Source organism: Buteo buteo, chromosome 14 (genome assembly GCF_964188355.1).
Source record: "Buteo buteo chromosome 14, bButBut1.hap1.1, whole genome shotgun sequence".
NCBI lineage: Eukaryota > Metazoa > Chordata > Aves > Accipitriformes > Accipitridae > Buteo > Buteo buteo.
The window spans coordinates 6,782,471-6,810,431 of NC_134184.1; the positions used below are offsets into that span (position 1 = coordinate 6,782,471).

Consider the following 27,961-nt stretch of genomic DNA (forward strand, 5'->3'; position numbering starts at 1 on the left):
ATCTGAATGTATACATTAAAATCCCTGAACCGACTGGATCCTGTGTAGTCTATCGCAGGAATACGTATCTGAGCTCTGGGTAACATTGCCATATGCAGTGGAGGGAACCTTCCATATGGTTTCTGGAAAGTGGTTACAGCACACGTGCACCAGGCACTTTTCAAAGTAAAACAGATCTGTTCATTTTTATTTTCAAAATACCAAAGCAGTAAAATCATGTAATTGAGTAATCACTTGCCAAATTTCCTTTTTTAATCTAATCTATTTTGAGTTACATCAGAGCCAAAATGCAAATTAAACTGGTAAGGTTCCAAGATTTTTTTTTCCCTTTTAGAAAACACAATTTAAGGTCCTCATAAGTAAGGAAATTTAAAAACCATTTGTTTTGTATGCTGCAAACTTGGGAAAACAAGTTTCAGCCTGAAGTACATTTTCGTAGGCAATAGGTTAAATAGAAGTCTTATGTAAATTTTGATCTCTTCTTAACAACTCCAAAGTTCATTTTATAAAATTTGATTTGAAAATAATGCCATTGTTTTAAAAGAGCCTCAAAGGGTCAGAAACTAGGCAAAAAAAAGTATCCACTCTAACAAGGCACACGTACAGTCTTTCAGCTCTAACTACTGTATCAAAAAAGGAGAGATTCCTGAGATTGCTCATTTGCAGTCTCCATCAGTCAATTTTTTGGGGGCGTGCTCTTGCAGCAGCATTAAAAGCCAAACTCACTCACCAGCCTGGGCAAACTCGTCAGCACTTGACCACAAGGTGAGACAAGTCCTGGCCATCCTACCACAGCCTCACAAAGTCACCCATCTCAGCAGATCACCAAACCGACAGATAAAAGTAGCAACCGATAGATAAAAGTAGCCTTCCAGAGTACCCACTGCTGGAAACCTTTGCTCTTGGGGTTGCAGTTGTTCAGAACAAGTCTCTCCCTACCCACAGGCAGACACTGTGCAAAGCCCTGTGACCTCCTCGGTCGCCTTCTACCACAGTCCTGCCATCTGTTGAAAAAACTGGCACCCACTGAAGTCATGGCTCTTTTCATGGTGCTTGTCTTTTCTCCCCTCAAAACTCCTTCCTCAAACTGGGAGCTGCTTGTGATGCCTCCTGGCCCCTTTTGTAAGGCTGTTTATTTTAAAATACTTTAAAGTAGCAAAAGTTGTTTTTTTCCCCTGACCCTACTGTTGCAAAAGAGCTGTTAGGGGAAGGGACAGGCCAATCCTTAGCATGCAAAATGCCGCAGAAGACATACAGGAGAGAGATGGAGGAGTTACAAGGCTGATAGTTTGCAGAAGACCGACTGACCTTGCAGTTGCCCTTCTAAAGGGGATCTTGCCCCCCTTCAATGTGCCTTTTCTACCCCATCCCCAGCAGTGCTACTGGTACTCATCAAATCCTGATGACGTGGTTTGGCGAGCTAAAACCGCTGAGAACAAACTTGTTTTTTCTTCTTCTGCTAAAGGCTAAGTTTTCTACCACTTCAACTCCTCAGCTCCATCTCACATGAACTGCTAGGTGACAGCCGGAGTCAGCTCACAGGAAACAAGAGCAGCATGCAGCCAGGGGAACAGAAACACTCTTTTTTTGGAAGCTGACAACCCAAATCAGTTGCGATGTCAAACCACACCCTCAGGTCGCTGATGGCTAGGGAGACTAAAGATGTTTTAGAGAGGGCAAGAGATACAGAAGTGCAAAATCAAAACAGACCAAGGATAAAGAGAATAGGCATACTAGATGCAAAGTAGGGGCTGGACTGTGTGTTGATCGTGGGAACAGATGGAGAGATAGAGAGAGAAATGACACCCATTACACTCAAAATCAAATGTATGAGAAAGGGGAGGGCACTGACAGAGCATGGTGGGAGAGACAGAATTTGTGAGACAGGAAAAGATTTGCGAAAACAATGGTTTAAGAAAAACTAGAATCAGAACTTACTGTTCACTGGAAAAATCACAGTCTAATTGTATCAGTGCAGTTAGAAAAGAACGATCCTTTGAAAAGCAGCTTAATACTTTCTTTTTTAATGTCTGACATTTGCAAGGATCACCTGCTCTTTGTACATTGCATAGTCACACACAAAAAGTTAAAAGGTACAGCATAACACGAGCTTTGGCTAGCCCAATAAACATTTATTGTATCAACTAGAGATGTACCATTGCACAGAATAAACTAGAGCCAAATCAAATAAAATATTCTTCCAGTTCTGCAGAGGACCGAGGTGCAAGCAAAAAGATTTTGGTAATTCCATGGCTCTCCATTGGCACAGGAACCAGAAAGGAATATTCATTAAATCTGACTATAAACGTTTGTCTTGTGTGGGAGGTCTTAGTATAGTAATATGTATTAGAAACTTGATATTTTTCCAATCAAGCCTTTCCACTTCCATTTACATATATTTAATTGTAAATATTTGTTCTCCTACCTGAAGCACTTTAAAGAAATGTACGATAAACACATTCTACCCAGAAGGTGGAGGGAATAGCTTAGGGGACTTGTGATGGTCCCTAGAACTGCTCCAGCCTCCACATCGCTGGTCAGGAGCAATGCAAGATGATCCCTCCTCACCGCTTGTGGGGGGTCTTGTAGAACAAGTTGGTGATCTCACCCTTATTTCTCCTGAACCGGGATCCTCCCCCCCAACCAATAAATCATAATTGACGCAAACTGGCATCTGAGCCAGTAGAAAAGGTGATGGCAAGGAGGTGTTCTCTCACACATACAAGTGGATTTCTTCTTCAGAGCACAACCGACTTCAGTTTGCAGTCACGTCAGCATCCACTTATCTTTTCTGAGCACCAAAACGTGTGGGCAATAGAATTAGTATACTCTGTAACCACCACTTTACTTAAAACAGAACCGTGCAATGTGCAGGAACTCTCAAATGGGATGTCATCACTTGAGCCCTCAACTAAGCAGCGCTGTTCACCATGGTCAGCAGCGGCAGTGTGGCCTTCAGGGAATGCGCTTCAGCCCCTTGCAGTGCAGTGGCGAGGCAGCAGGGAGCCTGGAGTGCCGTGGCTCTCCCCGAGAATTCCCCGGGTACACGGCAGCTTTCAGCGGGCACAAACCCACATTACTTACACAGCGGGGCTACGGGCGTACCGCAGGAGTGCTTCTGTCTGCTGCCATCACCTTAATGCATCGCTGAGTTCCTCAGATGTATGCAAGATGTATGCAAAAATTCCTCTTTTTTTTTTTTGTGACGGAAAGCACGTTTTGGAAAAAGAGAAAGAAAAAGTTTTACAGTCAGGATGCACTGATCGCAGACAACTGAAAGAAGGCTGGAAGCTATTCTTTCAAGAACAGGTTATGAAACCAAATTGATAAAATGGGTAACTGTGTGAATAAGCGTGAAAAAAGCAAGGTCTTATCAGCTGGTCTCACAGAAGATATAAGTTAGGAAGAAGAGATAGGCTTTCACGTACCCACTTCGGGCATGATCCAGAGGCAGTAAGCTTCAAGCTAGAGTATAGGTAAGTATGAAGCTTTGTAAATCAGTCACACTTGAAGACTCCCCCCAAAGACGTCCTGTACCGAATTAACTGACATCTTGAATGTTATTGCAGTCATAGTGACCTACTGCTGCAGTACACATTAATGATTTAGTAACGTAAAACTGGTGAGGGTTGGTTATGAAAGAATGCTAACAGACCTGGGCAGAAATGCGTGTCCTTTGTACTGCTTACCATGAGAAAGTGATACTTAGGTGCTACAGTTACATTAATAGCAAAATTGAAATTTTATTTTCAAATTGTTGGGTTCAATGCCAAAGTAAGAGGATAATGTTACCTGTTGACTTACGGGGCAATCTGGAAAAGATTAAGAGACAACATCTTATGCTTCCTATTTACACTCAGATTAACTATGAATTCATTTTATGAATTGTTGTATGGTATATTTATAAGGTGAAATTAAGATACCATTTACCTTAATACTGACCGATTGAAGTCAGAGGGACTACAGGAAGTAAGAAAATACTTCTGGAGAATAAAACAAATGGAGTGCCTCTTCTGAAAGTCACATACAGGTTTTTCTGCATAGATTAAAACTTTTATCATGACGGATCATAAACTGTAAAGCAGTTCTTGTGTCTATCAGAAAATTCTATTTTATGTGTGAATTTCATGTCTTATACATGAGGACAGATAGAGCTCTTCTACGGCATTATTGGAGACTTATCAAAAACAGGGTGCTTTTTTCTTGAGAAGATGAAAAGTACAGAGATAAGCAGGGAAATAAAGACTGAAGTTTTAACCAATAATATTTTTGTGTGGTTATCAGAGGAATGTAATAATTAATCTTTTAATCATTCTGAAGATTGTGTGAAATCATAATATCTCATCTTTTCCAGCCTCAACCTGCCATTCTTGATCTGAATTACAAACAATAAGAAAGGAGATGATTTAATGAGCAACTTTGTCATGTTGCCATTTTGCCTTAGTCAAAGGCAAATGTCTAGTTTTGCCTCTAAACTAAAATGGAATAGACTTACGTTTCAACTATGCTCGCAACCAAGAAAAGTGAGGGCTATTTTAAAGGCAGAACCCCAGTGTCTTCACATTTTCATAAAGACATAATTAAATACACATTGTTAAGAATAAACAAACATTCATTTACTAGAAAATAAAATCCACGTTGCGAAGAAACACGCATCTATGAAAATAAGTCTAGAATTTGACAAATACTAAACTAAATCCAGAAAGAAAGATTTCAGTCACAATGGCAATAGGTATGTTCTTATTATGAAGGAAAAAAGTCAGCATGATTTAATCATACTCAATAAATAGGCACTTCAATAAAGTATATATTTACACTGGCTTTCTGAATGCTAGGGCATCACAAAGTAGTATGGCTTTATTACAATGGATGGAAGATGGCAACTACTTAGAACCCAGTGCCAACATGGATTATAACAAATCCAGTGAGTATTTTGTTTTTCAATTATTCATAGAAAATTTAATCCTGATTAAGTATCCTTGGGCAGGAATTCATGGGTAGTTGATGACTGAAACCAACATTTATTTGAAATGCTTCTGTTAATTTAATCTGTGTATATGGCTTAATTATGATTGAATCCTCAATGTAACAGAAATGAATTATATCAGGATTAAAATTCTAGTACCACATCACCCATTCCATTTTCTTTGCTTTTTTTTTTCCCCCTTTAAAAGATGCAAGCCTGCTGTTTTAATTACCTTTATGTTGCTATGTCTTATAAGTCTTAAATACTGTTTAGACCCTCATTACTGGATGAAATTTTTAGTTACATTTATTTTAAAAAAAAAAGGCAGATATAAACCCTATTTTCATTCCCATTAAAATTTTAACCAGTATGAACATTAGTTGCAAAAAAGGCTTTTCTTTTACACCAATAATAAAGGAAAGTTTCTTGCAGTCAGTTGTGAACGTTTTACATGTATTTTCTAGAGGACTCTCCCTCTTTTGTTTCCCCTTCTTTTATGCTTATACATAAAATGCATTTTCTCTAAAGCATGAAAATAAAAGAACTTGTACTCATCGTTACGCATCACACCAATTTCACAACTGGCCTATTTCAGGCTTGTTTGAGCTTGTAGATGTTTTAAGAACTGCATTTTATAACACCTTCAAACCTAGTATTTATTGATATAAAGTAAGGACTTTTTTGTGTGTCTGTGAATGGGAGAGAAAAGATTCATTGTACTTTTCCGTGATACAGCTCAGCACCACATACTAGACATAAACAGTATTTATAAAATTATTCAAAAGATGGACTTTTTCACTCCACAATACTTCTAACAGACTAATCTAGGGACCTTGTCAGACCAAAGTTCTGTGAAGTGCTCTTATATTATCACTCAGTTTTCCAGCGAAACCAATGTATCACATATCTATCACAAAAATACCTGTATATTTAAGTCATTATTGCACATTTATTACATAACATATTCTTCCTAAATATCTCAGAAGTGATGTCGACTTTTATGTCCAGAGGATACTGTTAGTGGCAATGTCACTGATGACAGTGAAGATACTTCCCAATATAGACTATGAGATAGAAAAAGTCTGTAGAGGATAACCATGGAGATGCACTGACAGAGGATAACACCTATGGTAATAATCTAGAGACAAAAAAAAAAAAAAAAAAAGAGAGAAAAGGAAAAAGCAAGTGAAAAAACCTTTTAATACTGCTGCAGTTACAAAAGATTTGAACATGAATCTCAAGTCCAGGATTCAGACTCTCACACCTGGGTGTTTTTAAATCAGTAGATAGCCCTGGGCAAGTCACATAACCCTTCTGGCAGTCTCTGTTCTGGGGAATTTCAGACTTGCAATTCACCACCCATGCAGTTTCACAAGCAGAGGTGATGTTTAGATATTCTGTTCATACAACAAACAGAGTGGAAAAAAAAAGCCTGGAAACACTTTGCACTAGCACACTCCTGTAGCTGTGAGGATAGCGATTAATCAGCCTCACTTAGCCAGACCTCTTTTCAGTGCAAGTCTCTTCATCTGTAAAAGATTTGTAAGGCAGTATTTATCAAATGTATAAAGGTAACTACTGTTTCTGAGAAAGCAAAAACCTAAGTTCATGTACAGAGAGTCTTTTAAAATACATGTTTCTCTTAAATAAATACAGTATTTATTGATCACGCATTTCTTTATTCTATTGAAGTGCATTTAAAGAAGGAAACACAGCTAAATTTTCATAATGTAGGAACTGCAGCAGCACACAATGGTTAAACTTGCTCATATGCAAGAGCAGAGCAACCGTACTCTCCCTTCAGCAAGCTCAAAATCTCAAAATAATGCAAACATTTTCTCTACTGATCCCATCTCTAGAGGTTGTCCTCCTGCCACGATGATATTTTCATCAAGCAACAACAAAAAGTCTCTTCGTTAGTAGCTCTGGAGAAGTCTTTTTTCTCCCTAGTTTTTTTTCTTTTTTTTTTTAAAATCAAGTGTAGTATTTAATTTACTACTTATTTTTAGTGGAACCTTTTTCTTCCCCATACATATCCTCTACACAAATAAAAACTCAATTTCCAAAAATATTTGCATACAAATGCACAGACAGTTAAAACCATAGAGAAAAGAAGCAAACTCTACCCTGGAATGAGGTAGTCAATCACCTGAGAATAGTAGTGCACTTTATCTGAACGTGGCAGGCTCCACACGCTAGTTCTCTAGTTCCTAATATGTTTAAGCAATCGAGAAACCAAGTGAGTCCACCTTTGTTTTTAACTGTTTAGAGCTTACAAACCAAACTACATATTTGGACCGATTTCTTAACCTAAAGAATACAGTTCAGCTACAGGTTCCTGACCTATTTAGCCACATAAAGCTTTTAAAGGATGAAGACCAAAAAGCAAACAACAACAAAAAAAATCCACTGATTTATCTTTCTACTAGCTTTGTTAAAAGAATCCCCAAGGTGTTTTTAATTAAAAAACAAACAAGCAAACAATAAAACAAAACACCCCCCCATTTTCCTTTGACTTAACAATCTCCCCCTCTCCCTCCCTTAACCTAGAAATGATTACCCGTAGATGATTCAAACCCTGTATGCCTTTGTAAAATATGACTCACATTAGCATCAATGAGAGCTGTGTGACTAAGACTTTTCAAGTTGCTTTGGGGTCATAAGATTAACAGCCTAAGAGCATGAGTTTGCTAACAAACACTGAACATGAAGAACAACTACTATTCAAATTCCATCTCTTTTATCTTGCCTGTACATACCTTTTCTCTTTGATATTCTCTGAATATTACAGCAATGGTTGCAAGACATGGGTGGCACAAAAACCAGAGAATGCAGGCCTGAAAGAGAAGATGAGTATAAGTTATAAAATGACTACATGCCAGCTTAGAAGAAAGAGATGACAGTTAGAGGAACTGCATTTACATTTCTGTCTATTTTATGAAGCCATTGTTTAATTTTCAATCAACAGAACGAAAACCACACAATGAAAGGTGGGATTTCTGTTTAAAAAAAGCTCTATACTCCTTGTCAAATTAAAATGACTACTCAGAGTATGATGACAGGGTGCAATTTAATCAAATCAGACACTCAAACATTAACTTTCTTATGGAGGAAAAGAGTTTAGTGCTTCAGTCAACTGCATGCTACAATTATGTTTATAGCAGAAGGGATCAGTTTCCCTGATGTAACCCATACTTTGGCAAAGGTGATATAGAACTCCCTTTTCAGCGTGCTCCTCTCCACTGTGATGATCTGGTAAAGACCAGCAGCCAGTGACAAAGCTAGGCAAACTCTGAGGCCAATAAGCAGTCCGCTTGCTAAGCCATGGTGTGAATGGTAGCTGTGGTGATTTGTATCTTCAAACTGCTCCCAAATTAATAAAAAGCTCTGGAAAAGAACAACAACAGCAAAGTACATTTAGAGTAAACAAGGTTACACTAAACCTCAACTAATCTTCCCATCACAGATTAAATTATCCGCACAACTGGTCATGCTCCGCTCTGCTTATTGGAGACCACCATGTTACACAAAAGACCCTAGCCCGAACTGCCTTTTGGCACTACCTATTACTCCAAGTGCAACTGGCAGGAACAAAGTCTCACTTCTTGCATTCCGTAACTTTTAGAAAGTTAGACAAGTTAAAGTTTCCCCTAGTTTGGATGGAAGGAATGTGCCACCTTAGCATAAGATCCAAAATAATCATCTAGTTAAACAGTCGGCCTGCTCAGCAGGAAGCCCACTGAAATGATTCCACAGAGCTACAGGGAGGTGTCTCCTTCCACTTGGGATCTACAACCTGTAAAGCTTGTTTCAAAGGCAGGCGACTACGCCTTTTCTTTCAAAATCCTAACAGGATTCACTTTTCTTTTCAAAGATGGGGAAGTAAGAGGGTGGTGCTGCTGCCCCTTTTATACAATAGCCTAAAGGCTCAAGCATTCACCCAGGTTGAACTTGGATCTCCCACAATTCCCTTCTTTGCCTAAAGGATATCCAACTCACATCTCCCACCTCCTTGGAGAGTGCCGCAAGTGCCAGGCTATAGGCTGTTCTTGGGTGGGCCACTCTCCACCTCTTCTATTGAAGCTGTGCCATTGTGGAGAAAAGAATTCAACATCAGCTAGGTCAGAAACTGCGAGCGAGCCTGACTCTGCAAGCAACTGGCTCGGAAACCTCCTAGGGTCTAGGAAAGGGAGCATGACAGGTTCCAAATGCCGTTCCAACATCTGGACAAATGCTCTAGCCAACACATAAAGATAGTAATCCTCCGTAGCTCTCAGCACTGTATCCATTTACTGCAGAATCCAATTTTGTAGGAGCACTGTGAGAAAGAATATTGATGGATTCTCCAAGGAAAAACAGACTAAGTGCCTAGTTTGCGAATCTTGGTTGGGTAGAAGGCAGGCGCCTACTTGTTGCATAAAAAATGGATCTTGCTGAAGAGTACCTTTTTAAGACTTTGGGAATGTTAACATTATAAATTAGAATACCCATGAAGTTTAGACTCCCCCAGCATCATGTAGCAGCTAAATGGCATTTTAAGACTTGAATATACACTGGAATCCAGTCTACCTACTGCACACATCTAACTTGCACTTATGCTTCAGATGTCTAATGAAGCAGGCTTTCTGAAGAAAGGTAGGCAAATTTGATTTATATGAGTGAGGTAGCTCTGAAGGCCTTCAGAAGCAGACATTGTATGCCTCAATTTAGAAATCTAAATTAGTCAGATTCCTTTCTGAACACATTCAAAGGCTCTCTCACTACATTAACTACATAAAGACAAAAAGGTTATGGATATTAACTTAAAAAAAAAAGTGTAATCCACCTGTGTCTTCCAAAGATGGGTGTCCTTGAGTCTCATCAGTCAAGACAGTATAATCTTCGCTTAGAGTATCCTCAGAGAGTACTCTCGCTCTTTTGCCCTCCCTTACCTAGGCCATGACACAGCAAGCACGACTGGTGTCATTTCAGTCACTCCTCAACTACCTGGATGGAAAATGGAAGGATGGGAGAGGGACAGACGTGAAGCATGCACGTCTTGAACATCACTGATTACTAGTAAACAATCTGAACAACTGGCTTCAAATGTTCTCACCATAACACTCTATTTCTGACTAACTCCAAGCAAACATCTTCAAATGATCAAATTACTTGACTGAGAATTCTGTCAAGGAGTAAGACTGAAATAAGGCTAAAAGGCTCCTGAAACCCTGAGCTACAGCACAGTGTTTGGTAAAGTTGTGTCTACAGCACTAGTTTTGGAATGAAATTGATGAATTCCTATCACGGAAGTTACTTCAGTCCAGGTAAAACATGCTCACACAACAAATAAGGGTTCTACTAGTTACAGAATCACTGCAGTCTTGTACAGATCATTTTCCCTTTTGATATTTACACCTGGGAATAGCAAAAGTATTTAACTTCCCTGGACTGGACATATACTGTCTGAGAAAATAAAAACCCCAACCACCTCCTGTTCCACCTCAGGAATGTTCCTGACTAAATCATGCATCTGGGGGGAAGAAATATAGGCTGATGAAGATGAAACTGTAATATTGCTTTAAGAAGAAACTTTAGGTAGATCCCAGGGATAGCGTAACCTTAAAGAACAGAACTCATGAGGATTTGAATTTTCCTTAACCTACACCAATAGTAACAGCAATGAAGGAAGCCACTTTTATGAGAAGATGACAAAGAGCTGGAGTAAAGGAATTACGAGAACAAAGTCCAAATCCTCATGGGAAAATAGTGTCTGACAGCACAGTATGCTCTGGACTTAGCCCTTTAAAGAGTGTAAACTGTGTAAACAACACAGGAAAAAGTTGATCAAAGACTGTGTGTAGTGACAGCAATGTAAGATCACAGAATTCCAGCTTCCTTCAGTTTCATTAGATTATTCCAAAATAAGCAGAAGGCAGAGGCATTAGAGGCAGAGATGGAACTATGAGTGCAACACACTGGAAACTTGGACAAGATGAACGTGTGTCACTGCTCCTCCTGTGAGCTGGGACTGTTCTCACTCACCAGAGAAAAGCAGGATTCTATAAAAGAGAAATCTGTGCTATGGAGTATTTCTAGATTACAATGGATTAGGCAATCTGTTCTCAATGAAGGAAGAGTTTCCATAGACAAGCATGATCTTGAAGTCAAAATTTCTTTGGCTGGCTATGCCTGAGAAATTAAGGTCAATAAGCCCTGAAGTCCTTTACCTTGACCACAGGAAGCCGTATGTCAGCTCACTTAGCTGCAATATCAGGAACACCAACCTGCTGAAGTGGATATCGGAGACATTTTTTTGTTGGCAGTAAGCAGAACTCTGAGAAGAAATCAGCGGGGGAATTCTAGTTATTATCCAGAAGAACAACTCTGCTTAGGCTGTAGACAAAAGAACTGGATGAGCTAGGTAGCTGAAGAGCTGACTCACACTAGCTATGTCCAACACCAAGTCACAACTGCTTCTTCATAAAGTAAAGGAGAATGACCATCTCCTTTTTTACACAATACACTGTTCAAAATGCCTGACTTCACCTGCACATACTTCTGTCCTACCTTGGTTCACAGTGGACACCAACCACTGTCCAGTACTGGTCTTCCTCTTCAAATGCTAGAAGAATGTTTGCCACGGACATCATCCTGATGTTCCAGATAGACAAGTTGAACCTCCACATCCATACAATGAAGAACCAGACACTCTTCTTTTTTGTCATGAGGATACAATTATGGTAGAAACCCTCCTCCCCTTCGCTATGCCAACACTGACTTTATGGCAAGCCAAGATAACATATCAATCTCCAGTGAAGGCAGGTTCTCATGGGACAGATCATCTCTGAGAGGCAAGAGGAAGAGGGAAGCAAAATGGAAATCAGAAGTAGCAGCAAGGCAAAGTGGATTAACTAGCTGCTTCTAAACATATCTAGTACTTGGGTATCTGATGTCATGCAATGCCAGTACAGTAAAAAATGGTTTAGATCCAAGGTCAGAGGTAGAGCTCATTCTAAGCACACCTTTGGGGTGTACCTAAGAACCCCTGTGAAGTGTGACATCTAATGCAGTAAGATTCTATGTCATTTTCATCAGGTTCAAAGTGATCAGCTGTCTTTCCAGAATCATTGCCTCTACTCCAATCAGCCCTGAAAGCTGAAACTGCTCAGGTCTGGGTGATGGGAAAGGCCTGCCATCAATAAAGTTTTGAACAAGGTTTGTGTCTCAGCAGCAGAGAGCAGAATCTTTAATGAATACAGAGCAGCCTGGGAATCTTTTGTTCTGAGGCTGGAATAAAGAACAAGTTAAGGCAAAGGGAGACGCTGAATCGCAGACTTGTCCACCCTTTGAGATGCTACCTCTTTGCAGCCGCAAAGACAACAAGAGATTTGCTGACTAGAAGGCTGTGTCCACCCTACACTGACGGTAACCTGTAAACACAGCCCGGGAAATTGCTGGTGTTTCTGAAAGAACAAAAAGAAAGAATCCATAGCATCAGTACAAAGAGGAGAAAAGCCCCTGAAAAATTACTGAGTAATTTGAAATAGTATCAGGCAAGCAGGGTCAGATAGTTTGCCAGTCAAAATTGCAGTTAAGTTGAAGAACAACGTATTTTCCCAGGCTGTCCACTTGCTTGACTTCCCTGAAGATGAGATGAGGACAGGTAGTATAGAATGTCGATAAAACTAACGTGGTTCAATATCTATCTGCTGTGTTAGGGTAATGCATGTGGTTTCCAGCACCCTCCACAGCAAGTCCTCAGAACATCTCTGTTATCCACGTAAGTCTGTCCAACCTCTGGCATGGGAGGAAGCTGGCTCTCCCATAAGAATCTCTGGGAAAGAGCAGGACAGAAAGGAGGTTATTGTAGGTTTTTAATCATTAAAAGCGATCATTGATTGCCCTGTTACAGCAGGTCCAACAGCCATGTCAATCTAGACAGACCAGTGAACAACAGACCAATCTAGAGAATGAAGTCTTGAGCTCACCACCTTTAACAGAGGCAATGAGCTCAGGGGATCAGTATCGAGACTGCAACAGCTGCATTCTGTACTAAGTTGAAGAAATCTGGCAGTAGGTATAGTTTGTATGTACTGAACCATGAGATGGAAAACATCCTCTCCAGAAGTGGCAAGGATACTCTTGGTGTCAGGGAACTTTTGCTGGAGACAACAGACACTGAGATGGGGGTGCAAAACCACCAGGCAATGACATACTCTGATATCCATATTCTGTTCCTACAAGACTTCTGCCAAACCTGACATTCCCCACGTTACCAGGGGAGATGTGGTAGAGCTGTGCGTTCATGGTGAAAAGTGAGATAGCCAACCTTGTGCCAATGCTCCAGTGGTGCTCAAAGAGCTAACACAAATGTGTAATGGACCAGTACCGGGGGAAGCAGCATGTATGTATGATATCTGCCCTGATTTTTACAAGTAACAACCAAAAAAAAGATCAAGCTGATGACACTGAGTGTCCTTTCTATGTATAGTAAAAAGGAAACAACAAAAAACTTTCCAGTCTCAAGTGACAGAGTACTAACACACCCATATGTATGTACAAGTGGAGAGGCATGAATAAAATTAATAGTTTAGAAGTCTTCTTTACTACCAGCATGTAAAATTTCTGGTGCTAGACGGGTGTCGAAGTAAGGTGGAATGAACCTATCTTTGAATTTCAACAGTCCCATTGACCTTAATAGCCTTTGGTTTATATTCTTAATTAGCAAGAAATGTCAGCTCCCAGCTACTCTTAATGTTTGAGCAGTCCACTGATTTGGTTTGGAAGCAGCACTAATTACAGATACTACTCAAATGCCACAAAATCTTCAGTATAATCTCTTCCTCATTACTGTCTCCAGTTTCTCCCTGCTCTTCTCTTTCTCAATGGCTTTCAGATTCTCTTGTCTTTATGGTGTGATTTAAAAAAATTTGTTTACAAAAGGCACCACCAGGGTTGGATGATCTCCATTACAATTTACTTTTAAGTTACTGGTTTACTTGACTTTCTAATTTATACTAATGGAAAATATTTGAATGAAATTATGTGTCAGACCATTTGTATACTTGCAAGACCAATCCTGTACATGAACCTTTCAAGAATTCCCTCATATTGATTAATAAGACCATTAGACATCCTATTTGAGTGGTTCTAAGAGGAGGACACCAAGGATTTCAGCTTTTCTTGGTGATAGAAAGAATTTCTCACAACAGCTTTTCTCGTCTCTCCTCTCATGCTGCTTGTTGTCACCCCCCATAATGTAGTTCACAACCCCTCAGTTGTACTGATTACAACTATTTATGGGACCATCTTATACATCAGATCAGTAAAATGACTGTGCTGGCTGAAATATCTTAAATACCTCCTTTTTTTTTTTTTTCCCCTCCAATCTAGATCATTCCACTGATCTGCTTTACAGTATAATGCTACAAACAATTGGCACAACCAGGAGTTTGGAAAACTGTGGGAACTTCTTAAGTGGTTTTACTGCTGAACAAAAACATACTGTGGAGCTACACCTTAAATTGTTAAAGTAAAGAGAAGGTGTTGTTACCTATTAGACATACTGGGTGCACATTATGCTGTGGGTTTTTTTTTTTTCCAGTCTTGATACTCCCTCCCTCATAAAATATTGAAATTAGTTGGTTCACGGTTCTGTCATACCTAATAGCAGCTGTATATTTCAGTATAAGAATGAATATAAAATACAAACCTGTGTAACAACAACTACTACAGCAATGCCAGTAGATGTTGGAGTGGAATCCCACTGAAGAGGTCTGCCATGAGATTTCTTCATTCTGCCTATTGTCCAACCCATACACAGACTCAACAATAAATATACCATTTGTATCTGTGAGACTATGTCACACACTATTAAAAACAAAAGAAAAAATAAATAGTCACAACAAAAATACAGTTTTTTCTAAAGCAAAGAGAAATGTTTGATATACCTACAAATGAAGGGTGGGCATTTACGCCTCTGTATGACCTTTAGTCATAATTTTGGTGATAGTTTGACTAGCTGAGGTTGCTTTGCCACAAAATGTGGGTATTTTGAGAAGTTTCCAGTGACCAAACAGATCACTACCAGCTTTCCTCTAGTTACGCTGCAGTGCTGCAATAACACAAGCACAGCACCACATCCTCCCAAATCCCACTCTTGTGTCAAAGAAGTCTGGGCTCAGGAGTCCATCTGCATAAATAGGCTTCTAAATGCTAAAGAACTAAAATCATATGTATGTTAATCACACTGCAAATACAAAAAATGACGAAATGCACTCCTTCCTTTTCTATGAAAAACCTTTGTTCAAAAATCAGATAGTTGCATTGTACTTTAAATTAATTGCACTTTGTCTTAAGGATGCAGTAGCTTGCCACAGAAAGCACAAATATTTAGGACAAATTCCACTCTCAGATACTTAAAGGGGAAAAATATAACAAATAACCCTAACACAGACTTCATTTGGAGCAACCACTTGCCTGTATTTCATTTTATTAAATGCAAACTACCTTTGCCTCATTTTTGCTATGTCCATTTTTTTTTTCTCTGTTTGGGAACAATTAACACATACGCCATAAAGTTACATTCTTAATCAGCGTCTCAAACCTGTGTTTGAAGCTGTACCTGAATAAAGAAGACTTAAAGCTAGAATATATTAAAGCCTGTAGAAAGAACTGAAGATTTCTTTCTGGGTGACTGTTAGCTTTAGACCTGATAAGTTTTTGACTGAAACTTATCGAACAATTTTTAAGTTGGTGCTTGGACTTGAGAGTAAACTGTCTCATTGTAGTGGTGTAGCAGAGCTGTACAAGAAAAAATGATTCTTGTATTATGTAAATTGTGAATTTGGTTCAGAAACTAGAGATTGGGCACTACACACAACAATGCTTTCTTTTCCACTTGACTAATATTTAAGTTCAATTAAATTTGTTCCTTATTTGTAATTTTCACTTACACTATCAGGTACAAGAAAAATATTTCTATGTCACAAAAGCAAACATCTATTTTTAAACAAATTTTACAAGGCTAGCTATGGAGACATAGTACTCCCTAGAAAAAACTGTTACGTGAACCCAAGGCATGCCAAACCAGTGTCACAAATCCAAGCTAGAGGAAATGACTGAACAGATCTGGGTGTTCTAGAGAGCATTTTATTTTCTGTCACTCCTTAAGATAGCTTGCTCTAAGTTATAGCCAGACATCATCTCTCAGTCACATCTTTGATATAGATATTGCTCTGCTTCAGTGTGGCAGCAATTCAAATGGATTCCCAGACAAAATGGTGTAAGATAAAAATTCAGTACTGGTGTTAACCTTTGACATCTCACACACCTTGCCAGAAACCAAGAAGGTCAAGAGAAATTTCTAAAATTACAATAATCACATGACATCCAGGGTCAGTGTAAACTCACATGCTACCAAGCTGATACCATATCTGTCGGATTTCATCACAATTCATCTTTTTTGGCTGTTGCAACAGGCATAATAATACTCTCTGGCTTTTCACATTTTGATCTTACCAAAACTTAAAAGATCACTATTTGTGATGCTTTTGAGTGCCAGCATTATTGGTATGATTTATACAATTAACTTAGGTAATAAATTAGACGGAGGGTCAGGTCTTTATACACGGTGAAGACTAAATGGTGGTAGGAAAAGAATAATTGCTTGGGATAGCATATGAACAGGTTTCTAGAAAGAAATTCTGGCCTCACTGCCAGTCAAAAGAAATTTTACCATTTACTTTTAACTCAGGTTTCTGTTCTGATGTAGGAAAAAATGGTAGCACCTTCCACCTTCAAACTATACTACTTGCTATCAGCCATTCTTCAGAATTGTAATTGACACTGAAGCTGTCCACATTTCTATTACTTCTGATCTTTTACTGTTTTGGGAACCATGAACCTTAAAAAACAGTAGGAAAGGAAAACTCTCTTAGCTGAATTTAAGAAATTCAGCTATTGATTCAAAAAATATTTTATTCTCAACAAACTTTGCTTTAAGCAAATAAAAGTGGTCTCTCCACTACAGTTCATACACAGAAAATCTAACATGCAGCTACTCTCTCTGAAGTTCTGGCTGGGTAGTAGTTAACACTGGGTTTCTCACTGGGGAAGAGTTATGACTACCTTCATGTTCTCTATTTAATTTCATTTCAGGAGATGAGAGGGAAAGTTTAATAATACAGTTGCTGGAGAGTCTGTAAGGACCTGCTAACTCACATGGTTAAAACAAGAAAGAAGCAATTACTGTGGTGCCAAGTGCCATCAAGAGGCTGTTAATTCCAACTGCAAGCTTCTAAATGAACTCTAGGAAGAGAAGTATTTTTCTATATAGGCTGTTACTCTCCAACACTATCCCACTATCACAGTACTACTTTCTTGAGGTGCTTCAAGCCAATCAATCAAAAGGCAATGTATTTGCTTAGAAAGAACCCCCCAATGCTTCAAATGTGAACTAGAGAAAAGAAACCCCCAACGACAATGTTCAACCCTGAAGACTCCAGGAGGAAATTAGCGCATTTTGGGAAGAGATGTTACAGGAATTCAGCTCCAGTGAGAACTCAGAATATCTATACAGTGTGGAGAAAAATGCTTTGTTAACATCAACTCTTTACGTAAGCATTTTTTGCATCACTCTAATCATACCACTTGTGCTGTATAACGCTTACTATTTCATTATAATAAATGTTAAATCTGCTAGTGAAACGACACACTCCATAAAATGTCATTAAGTTTCCTAAAAAGCTTTGCTACTCTAGATAATGCAAACTCCACAAAACCCTTCAAAGTATTAAAACATCTACTCATGTGATAGGCATGTATTTAAGTGTTTGTAGGAAGGAAGCTTCAGACAAGAAAATCCTTTAAAAAATCCTAAACAATATCACAATTGTGTAACTTTAAATACAGTTATTGTAAACATCCAGAATAAAACCTGTTTTTCAGAAGAGCAACTTCTAGTATTTTATATTAAAAATCCAGTGATATGGTCCAAGATCATAATACAGTCCAGCAACAGCATTCGCTGACGTATTATGCAGATTAATGTGTAGGAATACGTAGGAAACAGTAGACAAGCATACTCACATTCTGCCAGACTTCCCATAAAAGGTGCTCCTATTCCATCTTTAGAATAACTGATGAAACAATAAAAAGATGTTATTTTTAAGTGAGTGAGCCTTAATTGTATGTTCTCTCTTAAAAGTACATTTAGGCAATGATGTAGTTCTAAAAAGTCAGTCATATGTTTTGTCACAATCACCACAGGAAAGATGATGTACTGATCTTTACAACACAATGCTCTTCAACTCTTAAGACTGAAAGCAAAAATAAGCGAAGATACCTTGAGAAATGCAGGTAGTTGGCAAAAGCTGATCCAGCCTGCAACAGTAATGCAATTGTCAACACCTTTAATACAGTATGCATAGGTCCACGCTTCTTAATTGTTTGCCATAGGGACTGTGCATATATGCAAGCAGTTATGAAGTATGCTAGGACAAGCAGGAAAAAGAATTCATGTAATCCTGTGAAAAAAAAAGAAATACAGCTTAGTTTTTATAAAAAAAAAAAGTTGCCACTAGCAGTAAACAACTAAAACAAAACACGGGTTTTTATATATAATCACTGGGAAATACTTAGTAACTGTCACCCAAAAGTGGTAGTACAGATAAAATGAGTAAATCCTAGCCTATCTTATCCAAGAAAGTCAGTGAATTTTTTCAGAGCTGATTATTATTTGATCTGACAAAGCATTTCTTATTCAACAATACCTTTTCTGATTGTAGGAGAGATTCTGTTCAAGTACAAATAACTACATAGCAACTAGTGAAATAGTATAAAGTGGCATACAGTTTCTTCATAAACAGAAAATAATTGTAGCCCATTTGATCAGTCAGAAACATATTAAAGGACTTATTTTTAGCTCTTCTTTTTGGCTTCAACTTTTAAAGGCACAACCTGAGATGAGAGAAACCCCAAACAGACTTCTGTTGAACCTATTTAACCACTGGGTGTCACTCTTCCTCCACATAAAGTAGTTAGACTAAGAAGCACAGTTGACCAAGACAGAAAACTTTTAGATAAAGAAAAATGAAAAGAAAAATAGCACAAGAACAGTAAGTTCATAGAGTGGATTTTTTTGCACCAATCTGAAAAAATGCCCAAAGTATTCGATATTATTTACAAAACATAAGTACTCTAATTTTCAGTCTGGTAGGAGTCTGGTAAAATGCTTCCCTGAAGACCTGCATCCTGGAAATCTCTTCTGTTGTCCAGAAGCTTTGGAACCCATCATATGAGCTCCCAAAGGGTCAAAGCCAGTGAGCTATATGCAAAAATGGGTAAACAGACATTTCTCACAGAAAACTTATGTTTTCCTTCTCCAACCCTCCTTGAAACCAAGTGGTGCCCACAGAATCAGATTCTGAACAATGTTTTTCCTCCAGCAGGAAGACAACGCTGCTAAAAACTTCCAACCAGCTCCACCCAGAGATTAGAAACATAGCAATTACACACATTTCAATATCTAAGTTGAAAAACATTAGAACTGTATGAGTTCTGGACCGTTGCTAGTACAGTAACTTATGTGGCTAAAATTAATACTTTTGGACATACATACAGTCAAATGAGAGAAAAAGACCATAAGGTAATAAAGACTCATAAACCACAAACTTAGGGTCACTCTGCTTCTCTTGTGTACCTATACAAATGCATGATTTATGAACAACAAAAATAGCATTTTAGATCAAATCTCTTACTCTTTCTTTCACTCTTTATCTTTCTGCTTCAAAAGATAGCCACTGAAGTTGGCAAGGATTCTGTAGATAACTTATTTCTCACCATGATGAGTGGGTACACATGGAAAACTCTTTAGGAAAATCAACCAGCTTTTAATAAACACTAAACATTTAGGATGGAAAGCTCCTTCCAACCGAAGACAGATTGTGGATGACTGGCTTGAGACCAAAACAATTTAAGAGAAAGCTGCACTGAAATACAACTGTAAAAAAAAACAGAAGGTAATTTGCAACCTGTCTTTTTCAAGTTTCCTGACTTTCAAGTAACCTAGAGTTGACAGAGAAAATAAAACATATGTACCTTAATTTGAAATACCTAACTTCAAAGATCTTCAAAATGCTGTCTACCTGGTCAGCTGCCCTTAAAAATCCTAGATTGCACTGCTACCATGTCTTATGTAAAAAACCCCTGCTATATAAAATGACAAAAGATTACTTGCCACAGATCAGACACCAGGCCTCCTCCTCTCTCAAGGCAAACATCTTAATTACAAGATTACAGTCTCAAGTTCCTTCCTGTACTTCCCTTACAGTCCATTTAATTTTGAGATCTCCTGTGTCAGGCCACAACTTTAGTAACTAAAGTGAAGGATGACCTAACTAGAACCATCTGTAACTATGTAGTTTTTAGTTGCCTGAATGAAAGAACCAAGAAATGAAGCTGGACCTTTTCTCTGATACCCTGATGTTCCAAGCTGTGCACCTATGGAAAAATGACAAACATTATTCCCCAAAGATGCATTAGGGGAGAAAAAAAAAAAAAAAAAAAAAAAAAAAAGCGCGAGATATTAAATCTTCCTCAGTTCTTTGAAAGCAGACACAGGCGTGTAACTTCAGCATTCATGGCAGTGATGCAGGTTTTAATTCTGAATAAATAGAGGCGTTCCTCTGCAACTGTGGAAGACACGGCATGTACAGCTCACCCCGTTTCCTACTTGTTAGATCTAAATACATGCATCCAACACATTTTACACACCTCCTCACTCAACATGCAAGCTGGTCAGAGTTCTGCTTCCAAGTGCTCAAAGTCTTCCTACAAAACTAATATAGAGCCCAGATGCCTCTCTAGGAGATCTGTACACCACTTTTAAGGGCCACGTGATGTCTTATACTGCTTTGCCCATTGATTTAGCAAAAGAACACTACTAGTGCTTTTTGAGAATAAGTAAATTAACCTAGAATTCACTTCTGGATACAAAATTCACCAAATAAAAGCTGCCAACTAAGTTTGGAAATTAAGAAGCACAGTTAAGAAGTTAGAGACAGGTAAGTCAATTTATAACCGTTGAAAAATGGATGATTAACCGTGCTACTTTCTTACAGATTCTGCTAAATGTTCAGTGAATATTTTCTTCCCTTCAAAAAGGGAGCTGCCTTTGTTCCCTCTATATCCTCTTGAGACCAAGAATGACAGCAGGGCATATGATTCTGAGCACAGCAATTAGGGTCATTCTGGGTATGTAGGTTAAATCTGTGTATGACGGCAGACTAAGCCTATCAGGCTCTTCCCTTACAACAGACCTAGGTTAGTGACACGTTGATGAGGCCTCCCAGAGCAGCGAAGATAAGCGCTGCAATGAAGCACACATTAGGTTGGTTTGGATTGTCCAAAGCACACAGTTATATGTAGGCGTTTCTTTAGCTGCTGTCTTGAGTCACTTCTGGAAGTTTTTCTTTGCAAGTTGAAAGATTAAAAATTGCATTTCTTACGTAAAATAAAATCAGGACTGACAAATAGCTAATCTGCAGTCTGCAACTAAGATACTTAGAAAGACCTAAACATTGAACTGAAATTGTACTGGCAAAATGTTTTATCATGCAGGTACTTGTGTTGCACAGAATCAAGTTTTACACAGCTAAGGAATTTCATGAATTCATTAAAATCAGGGATTAAATTTACATTCAAGTGGAAGCTGACAATTTCAACATGGGAAAATCACCTATCAGCAAAGATCTTAACTCTAACTTTCCTTGTGCGTCTATCCTTCCAGTTAGGCAAGTTTTGGAAAGTCAGGCTAGAGAAAGGGAATGTAATGCCAGAAAATGAATTAAAGTTTACTCTCCATGAAAAAGTAGAATGTGAAATACAAAAGACTCTGCTATCCATTCTACGTACTTTTCCAAGCATAGTAAGTACTGATTTGTTTGGGTGATCAGATCCTTAACTTACAAATCTAATTTTAAGAAAAAAAATCTTACCAGATTCCCCTGCGCTAAAGTGATCTAATGGATTCCCTTCTGCATCTGGGTTTAGTAAGATCATTTCAAACTGAATATCCTCGGATTCAGAATAATTCTCCTCGCAGGTAAACTTGTCTACATAAAACACATACCATGTTTCCGGATAAGGAATCTGGGACACTGTCAGATTTTGCTCTGTGTGGTTCACAGTCACTTTGGAAGAAAACAAACAAACAAAAATAGAAGTAAATACTCGATTACTTTGTTTTTAGAAAACTCATCTTTGAATGATAAAATTTAAATCCACATAATCTTATACAGGTCATAAACTACATACAGTACAAAACAGTCTTGGTTTTGAAAACCAGCCATAACATCAGAGACCAAACTTCCAACTTCATCTTGTGTTTCAAATAGGTGCAGGCAAGGATTGGTGAGGAGATGCATTGCATTCCGTCTCTCAGCTTTTGGATTTGCTGGGAGGGTTCCCTTCTGCCAGAAGCCAGTGACTGCAAACTGTGTCTCCTATGCTCAGCACATTCCTGTCCCCTAGTACAGTATTGATAGGACTAGGTATTCTGTATTAGCCAACAGATACTTCTGCAGTATGAAAAATACCTTTGTGAAATTTAATTCTACTCTGTTTTCAAAGATATTTAGAGCACCAAACAGGAACAGCCACACGTGAACTCAGTAAGCAACAGTGTTCATGCTTTAAAGGTGCAACTTAGCATATTTTACAGCATCTTCCCCAAACAATAATAGACTGAATTTTGACTGACAGCTAAGTGCTGAGACCATTGTCTAATAAAACTGTATGTTTCAAATACGATTACATTTAAAACCAACTATGAAAGAGACAGACGTTTCATCTGCTCACTGATATTACTGCTATTTTTCCTAAAAGCAACTGTTAACAAAGCACAATCTCTCCAAAATAAACATAAGCTGCAAATGAAATCTGTGGCTCTGCATGTTTGGGTGAAACTGCAGGAATTGTAAGTGCTGTCATACTGATTAGTGAACTCGAGTGCTAATCAGCTCAACCATGAAAGCCATCTCTGGAGAAGAAATAACAATATAATGATTGGACTGAAGATTAATTCACCTTAATAGTTTAAGATGACAACAGCTAAGGATGAGGGAAGAGAAAAATGCCCTAAAAATCTACAAGCTAGTTTTTTTTATGCAAAGGCCTTTCTAAAAAAGCTGCAAATGTACACACAAAACAACACTTAGCAAACTCATTATCCCTAAATATTTTGTAGACAGAATTTAGAACTAATTTCTAACTTGAAGCCTACCTGTGAAAAACATTTATGTGATTTAAATAAACTTGTTTCAACTTCAGGAAGTTATTTTCTGTCCTCTGAAGGCATGAACTGATCAACACTAGGATCCAGGAAGAACGCGTGATATGTTTCTCTGCAGCATGAAGTCATGAAGTACAAACACACAAACCAGAAAAAAAAAAAGTGTTCTAATGCAGGCAATTCATTCTGTGTAGGTAACGGTAAGTACGCATTCCACTCTGGAGCTACATATCTCATCAATCAAATATACAAAGTGAAACAGCTCCCTTCAAAAACCCCAAGATTTTTAAAAACACAAATTTAGGATTTCATATAGTACTTCATCCAAATTAAAGGCAAACTGCAGCTGAGAGGGTTGGCTTTATTCTCCATCTTGACTCTCAGCTGAGTTCCGACACAGTGTTATTTGCATCAAGACGAAGGATCACATGGAGCGCGTTTAATCAGTTTTCCATCAAATCTGCAAGCTAACTCACAGGAAATGAAGATAAAACAAAAATGTAATTGATTTTGCCCAAGATCAGCTAACAGATCCAACTCACCCTGTGGTCACATGATTCCTAAATGCAGTAGAAAACAGCAAGTACACCGCTGAGACAGACAGGAGTGATGGGCCAACTGCTAGTCGTTTCAGCAGCACTTAATGTTCAGCTCAGATCAAGTGTTAAGGGAACTATGTCCTTAGAAGTGACATCTGTGTAAGATTTCGTTATGACAGTGTTCCAGGAGATCAATTTGTTACTCTAGGGATTCTGGCTGCACAGAGGAAATGTATTTAAAAAAGAAGCTGTATTCACTTAAGATATATTTGAATGAAGTTTCTAATATTAATTTCTTAAAGGAAAATTTATGCTTTAAGTAGGTTTTGTAGTATTACGATCAATAAATGGTGCAAAAATGATTATTCCAGTATGTTTGTCTTCCAGTTACATAACTGAATGCTTCAGTGTTTTACTGTTCTTTTACATTTAGATGGATACTCAAGCTAAGCTTTAACCTGATTAGCTCATCTTTGATACCATATTAAAAATTTTCCAACGTGTTTTGTACATCGAAGTGTGACAGGTTTGTGCTTTCATGAAAATTAAAATATAATTTCATTTTTGTTTTCTCATCTTTGAAAACTGCCATTTCCATGGAACTGCAGAACAGGAGCCTCCTGACAAATGAGAAATGTTCCTTCATAAACAAAAGACAACAAGATAACCTACATATTCTGTACTGGTATAATTCTCAGCTCAAATATGAAAAACATTTGAATGTGAGGTTCAGTGATGAATACCAAATTACAAAATTAAAGCATGAAAGAACATTAAATGATAATACAGGCAAGTTACAAAGTAAGGCAGCATAACCCAGATTAATTTTCGCAGATGACCTTAAAAAAACTAATGATTATGAGGTTGTGAAAGAAAAAAAAAGAACAGAGAAAAAAGCTTTGCAGGTACAAAATTACCCTTCTACTGTGTATTTGGGCTACATACTCCCACCTCACAAGCATTCACTTCAGAAGTTTAGAGGTAACTGCAGCAGACTCCATCAGTTTGCCTCTAATTTTTTTCACTCCACCGCAATAAAAGTCACAATTCAAACTGTACCTTTGACTGTCCCAAACATTTAGATTCTCAAGTTCTTCAGTTTCATATTACAATGGTATTCTTTGCAAATTCTTTCAAATACTCAACATGATCTTTTTATGGAAAAGATTGAGATTAATAAAAAAAAAAAAGGACTTTTACTCCAAGGAGAGTTAGAGAAAATCTCTGTACTGAATGACTAAATGAAAACTTCAGCCAAACATGTACCCTTTCTGAGCTGTGTAGAAGTGAGAGCACGAGACTAGAACTGGTCATAAAGTTCGGCTGTTAGCATTAAAGTTATTATTTGTCAAGGATTGTTCATTTTCCAGCAGCATACTAAATCACAACTTGAAAACAAAGTCTTCTGAAGTGATGCAAACAAAGCAGTTTTATCTCCTTGTAATAATTTTTAATTACAGAAGGCCAAAGTCCTGCTTTTACTTAGGTTGATGCAAAGTCCAAATTCACTGAAATAAATATTCTAAATACACAGATAGCAGGGTTCTAAATACACAGATAACTTAATTTGTAAGGAGGGAAAGAAGTAGCAACTTACTTGTCAGCTGAGCTTTAGAGAACTTCTCTGTACAGCTGTGATCTTGGATACTGTTCTGCAGCTTCTGCCATTCCTGTGCTTGAAATAGGTGAAGTCTAGCTGCTTTTGTCACAGCTACTGCTACGTTCTTGATTCTGACACACAGAACAGCATGGTCACCTTGATATTTAAAAAATAAAATCAACTACTCTGCCTTGATGTCAGTTACAAACAAAAAGCTAGCACGGTGTAGATTTTTTTTATAAGTAGCAGCTTCCCTTTATTTCTTAAACTTCTACCCCTACTTCCCATAAAAGTCTTTACACTCTTTCAGAAACAATTTCTAGACATCTCATTAACACAATACTGCATGCACAATTCTCTATGATGGTACTTAAACCTTCACCACAATCCAAATGTCATTAACCACCTCTACCACAAACAGCCTTCCTTCCCCCCTCTTTTTTTTTTTTTTAAACAAACTTCCAGATAACCTTTTTTTGTCCTTCCTCCCACCCTAAATTTTATTTTCTCAAGCTCAAGTGAAGACAGTGCCTCAATCAGTCTCAATAACTGGTTCAAAGTCTAGTATTTTATGACCTTTGTAGCATGATTATGAGCATCATAGGGTAGCTCTTGAGTCTAATACCAGAAGAACTTAGGTAAATGGACCTTCATGTTATGGACTGATTAGAGCTAAAATAGTTAATTATAGATGACAGACGTCAAACGATACAAAGAAAATCAAACTTTTCAAAAGTGTTCTCTAATGTGTCAGTCTATCTATAGGCTGCATCTTGACATACTCATTCGAATTTAAGCAAGCTTTGTATGTTTTTTTATACTGTCAGAGCAATCTTCTTTCCCACCTAACCTAGGCACCAGCTGGATGTGTCAATAGACTACTATCAGCTTCAAATAAGGCTCTGCCAGGAAGACTTGCCTGTTCAGAGCCAGCTGCGAGATAGCGGTCCTGCAATAAAACCTCAAAAAAGGTGATCTCCTGGCATCTGTAAAATGTTATATGGACTATAGTTTACCCAAGTTACTAACAAAATATTTTGAAAAAATAACAGAAGGTTCTAAAAAAAAAAAAAAGCCCATATGGCTTTGCTAAGGCCCCAAATATGTATAGTTTTGGGTATTCAGGCAGAAAGAAAAATATTTCTAAGGAAATATGCAACATCAACTTGTAGAATAAATTATATCAGCACACCTAAACCACTCATCTTGAAGCTTAATGTTCTTTTCTCAGATTAAGCAGTGCACTTTTTCCCCCTTTAGATCTATTCAGAGCGCTTCTACAATTATCTTCCAGGACACTAATAATTAACTGCTTTCAAGACACTCCATGAGCTATCCCCACCCTATCTATCACCTCTCATTCAGCACTAGAAGGTCACATTCTAACTCTTCTTGGCTTATGTCACGTTTTCCTTCATCCCACTAGATTTTTTTTCTTGCAAACATTTTTGTTTTTCTCTCACACTGCTCCTACAGTCTAGGAAGAAGCCTGTGTAAGTATTATCTTCATGGCTGCCTTTTTACGCATGCCACAGAACTCTTCTACCATGAAGGCACCTGGGAAAGAAAACGGTCTAAGCTTCCGAAATGCTGAGCATATAGTGAAAGCATATAGGAAAAGCACGCCGACCAGCAGTGCTAGCATGTATCTGTTTTTGCAAAGTAAAACTTCTGCAGCAAGGAGAGTCACTTCCAACCTGTACTTCTGCAGCGACCACTCTAACAGGTTGCTAGCCCGTTGCCAGGCCTCTCAACTAACAGTCAGGTATCATTACCGCCAGGGAGTTAATAACGCGGGAAAGAAAAGCCCCCGGGAACGATCCGGTGAGAGCGTCCATCCCGCTGCACGGTGACACTAGAACCACCCGGGGCTGCGCAGCAGCCACGTGCAACGCCAAAGCCGCGCTCCCTGCGGTGGGAGATGCCGGAGTTTGGGGAGGAGGGACGCGTGGCCCAGGCAAAACGCCTCTGCCTCCCCCCCCCGCCACGTCAGGCTGTGGCACACGCAGGCAGGCACGGCACCCGCCGCCACGCTGCTCCGTTCTCTGCCCAACACCGAGGCCGTCCCGCCACTCCGAGGGGCTCCTACCGACTCCCGACTCCTCCTTCCACCGCCCGCCGCTTCTGGCCGAGCTTCCCGCCGCCCCGGCCCCTCAGGCCGCCGCCCTAACGGCTGCCCCGCGCGCCGCTCTGAGGCGCGGCCGCCGCCCTAACGGCTGCCCCGCGCGCCGCTCTGAGGCGCCCCAACGGCTCCGAAACACCCCCCCCCCCCCCCGCCCCGTTTCAGGACGGCGGACGCGGCCGGGCCGCGGGGTTCGCTCCCTCCCCTCCCCTCCCCTCAGGCACCCACCGTGGAACTGGAACCGCGCCACGGGCCGCCAGGGCTCCAGCCGGGCGGAGGCGCTGGTGAAGCCGCCCCGCAGCGTCTTGCCCCCGGCGCCCCACCAGCCGGCGGCGCACAGGAGCCACAGCAGCCGCCACCTCATCCTCGGGACCCGCCGGCGGCGGCGGCCGCGGCCGCTGCCCTCCTCTTCCCGCCCCCCCCCGGTTCGCGCCGCCGCCTCACGTGACACTCCCCCCCT

At 39.2% G+C, this 27,961-nt stretch overlaps 1 protein-coding gene across 1 annotated transcript; it reads right to left on the reverse strand.

The window, feature by feature from the left end:
• Positions 1-1,857: 1,857 nt before the first annotated feature.
• GPR180 (G protein-coupled receptor 180) lies at positions 1,858-27,889 on the reverse strand. Its single transcript, XM_075045975.1, has 9 exons — positions 27,730-27,889; positions 25,377-25,535; positions 21,946-22,140; positions 18,294-18,474; positions 18,038-18,087; positions 14,661-14,818; positions 8,162-8,353; positions 7,726-7,803; positions 1,858-6,104 (listed from the first exon to the last, which is right to left on the reverse strand). Exons 1-9 carry the CDS (start codon positions 27,863-27,865, stop codon positions 5,946-5,948), a joined length of 1,308 nt encoding a protein of 435 aa, XP_074902076.1. The 5' UTR covers positions 27,866-27,889; the 3' UTR covers positions 1,858-5,945.
• Between the last annotated feature and the right edge of the window lie 72 nt (positions 27,890-27,961).

Excerpts from the sequence above, each read along its gene's own strand:
- GPR180 (XM_075045975.1), bottom strand. The coding sequence starts at position 27,865 with ATGAGGTGGCGGCTGCTGTGGCTCCTGTGCGCCGCCGGCTGGTGGGGC. Across the intron at positions 18,475-21,945 it reads CTTTAGCGCAGGGGAATCTG|GATTACATGAATTCTTTTTC; the intron begins GTAAGATTTTTT and ends TTTTTTTCACAG. Across the intron at positions 18,088-18,293 it reads AACTACCTGCATTTCTCAAG|TTATTCTAAAGATGGAATAG; the intron begins GTATCTTCGCTT and ends TTGTTTCATCAG.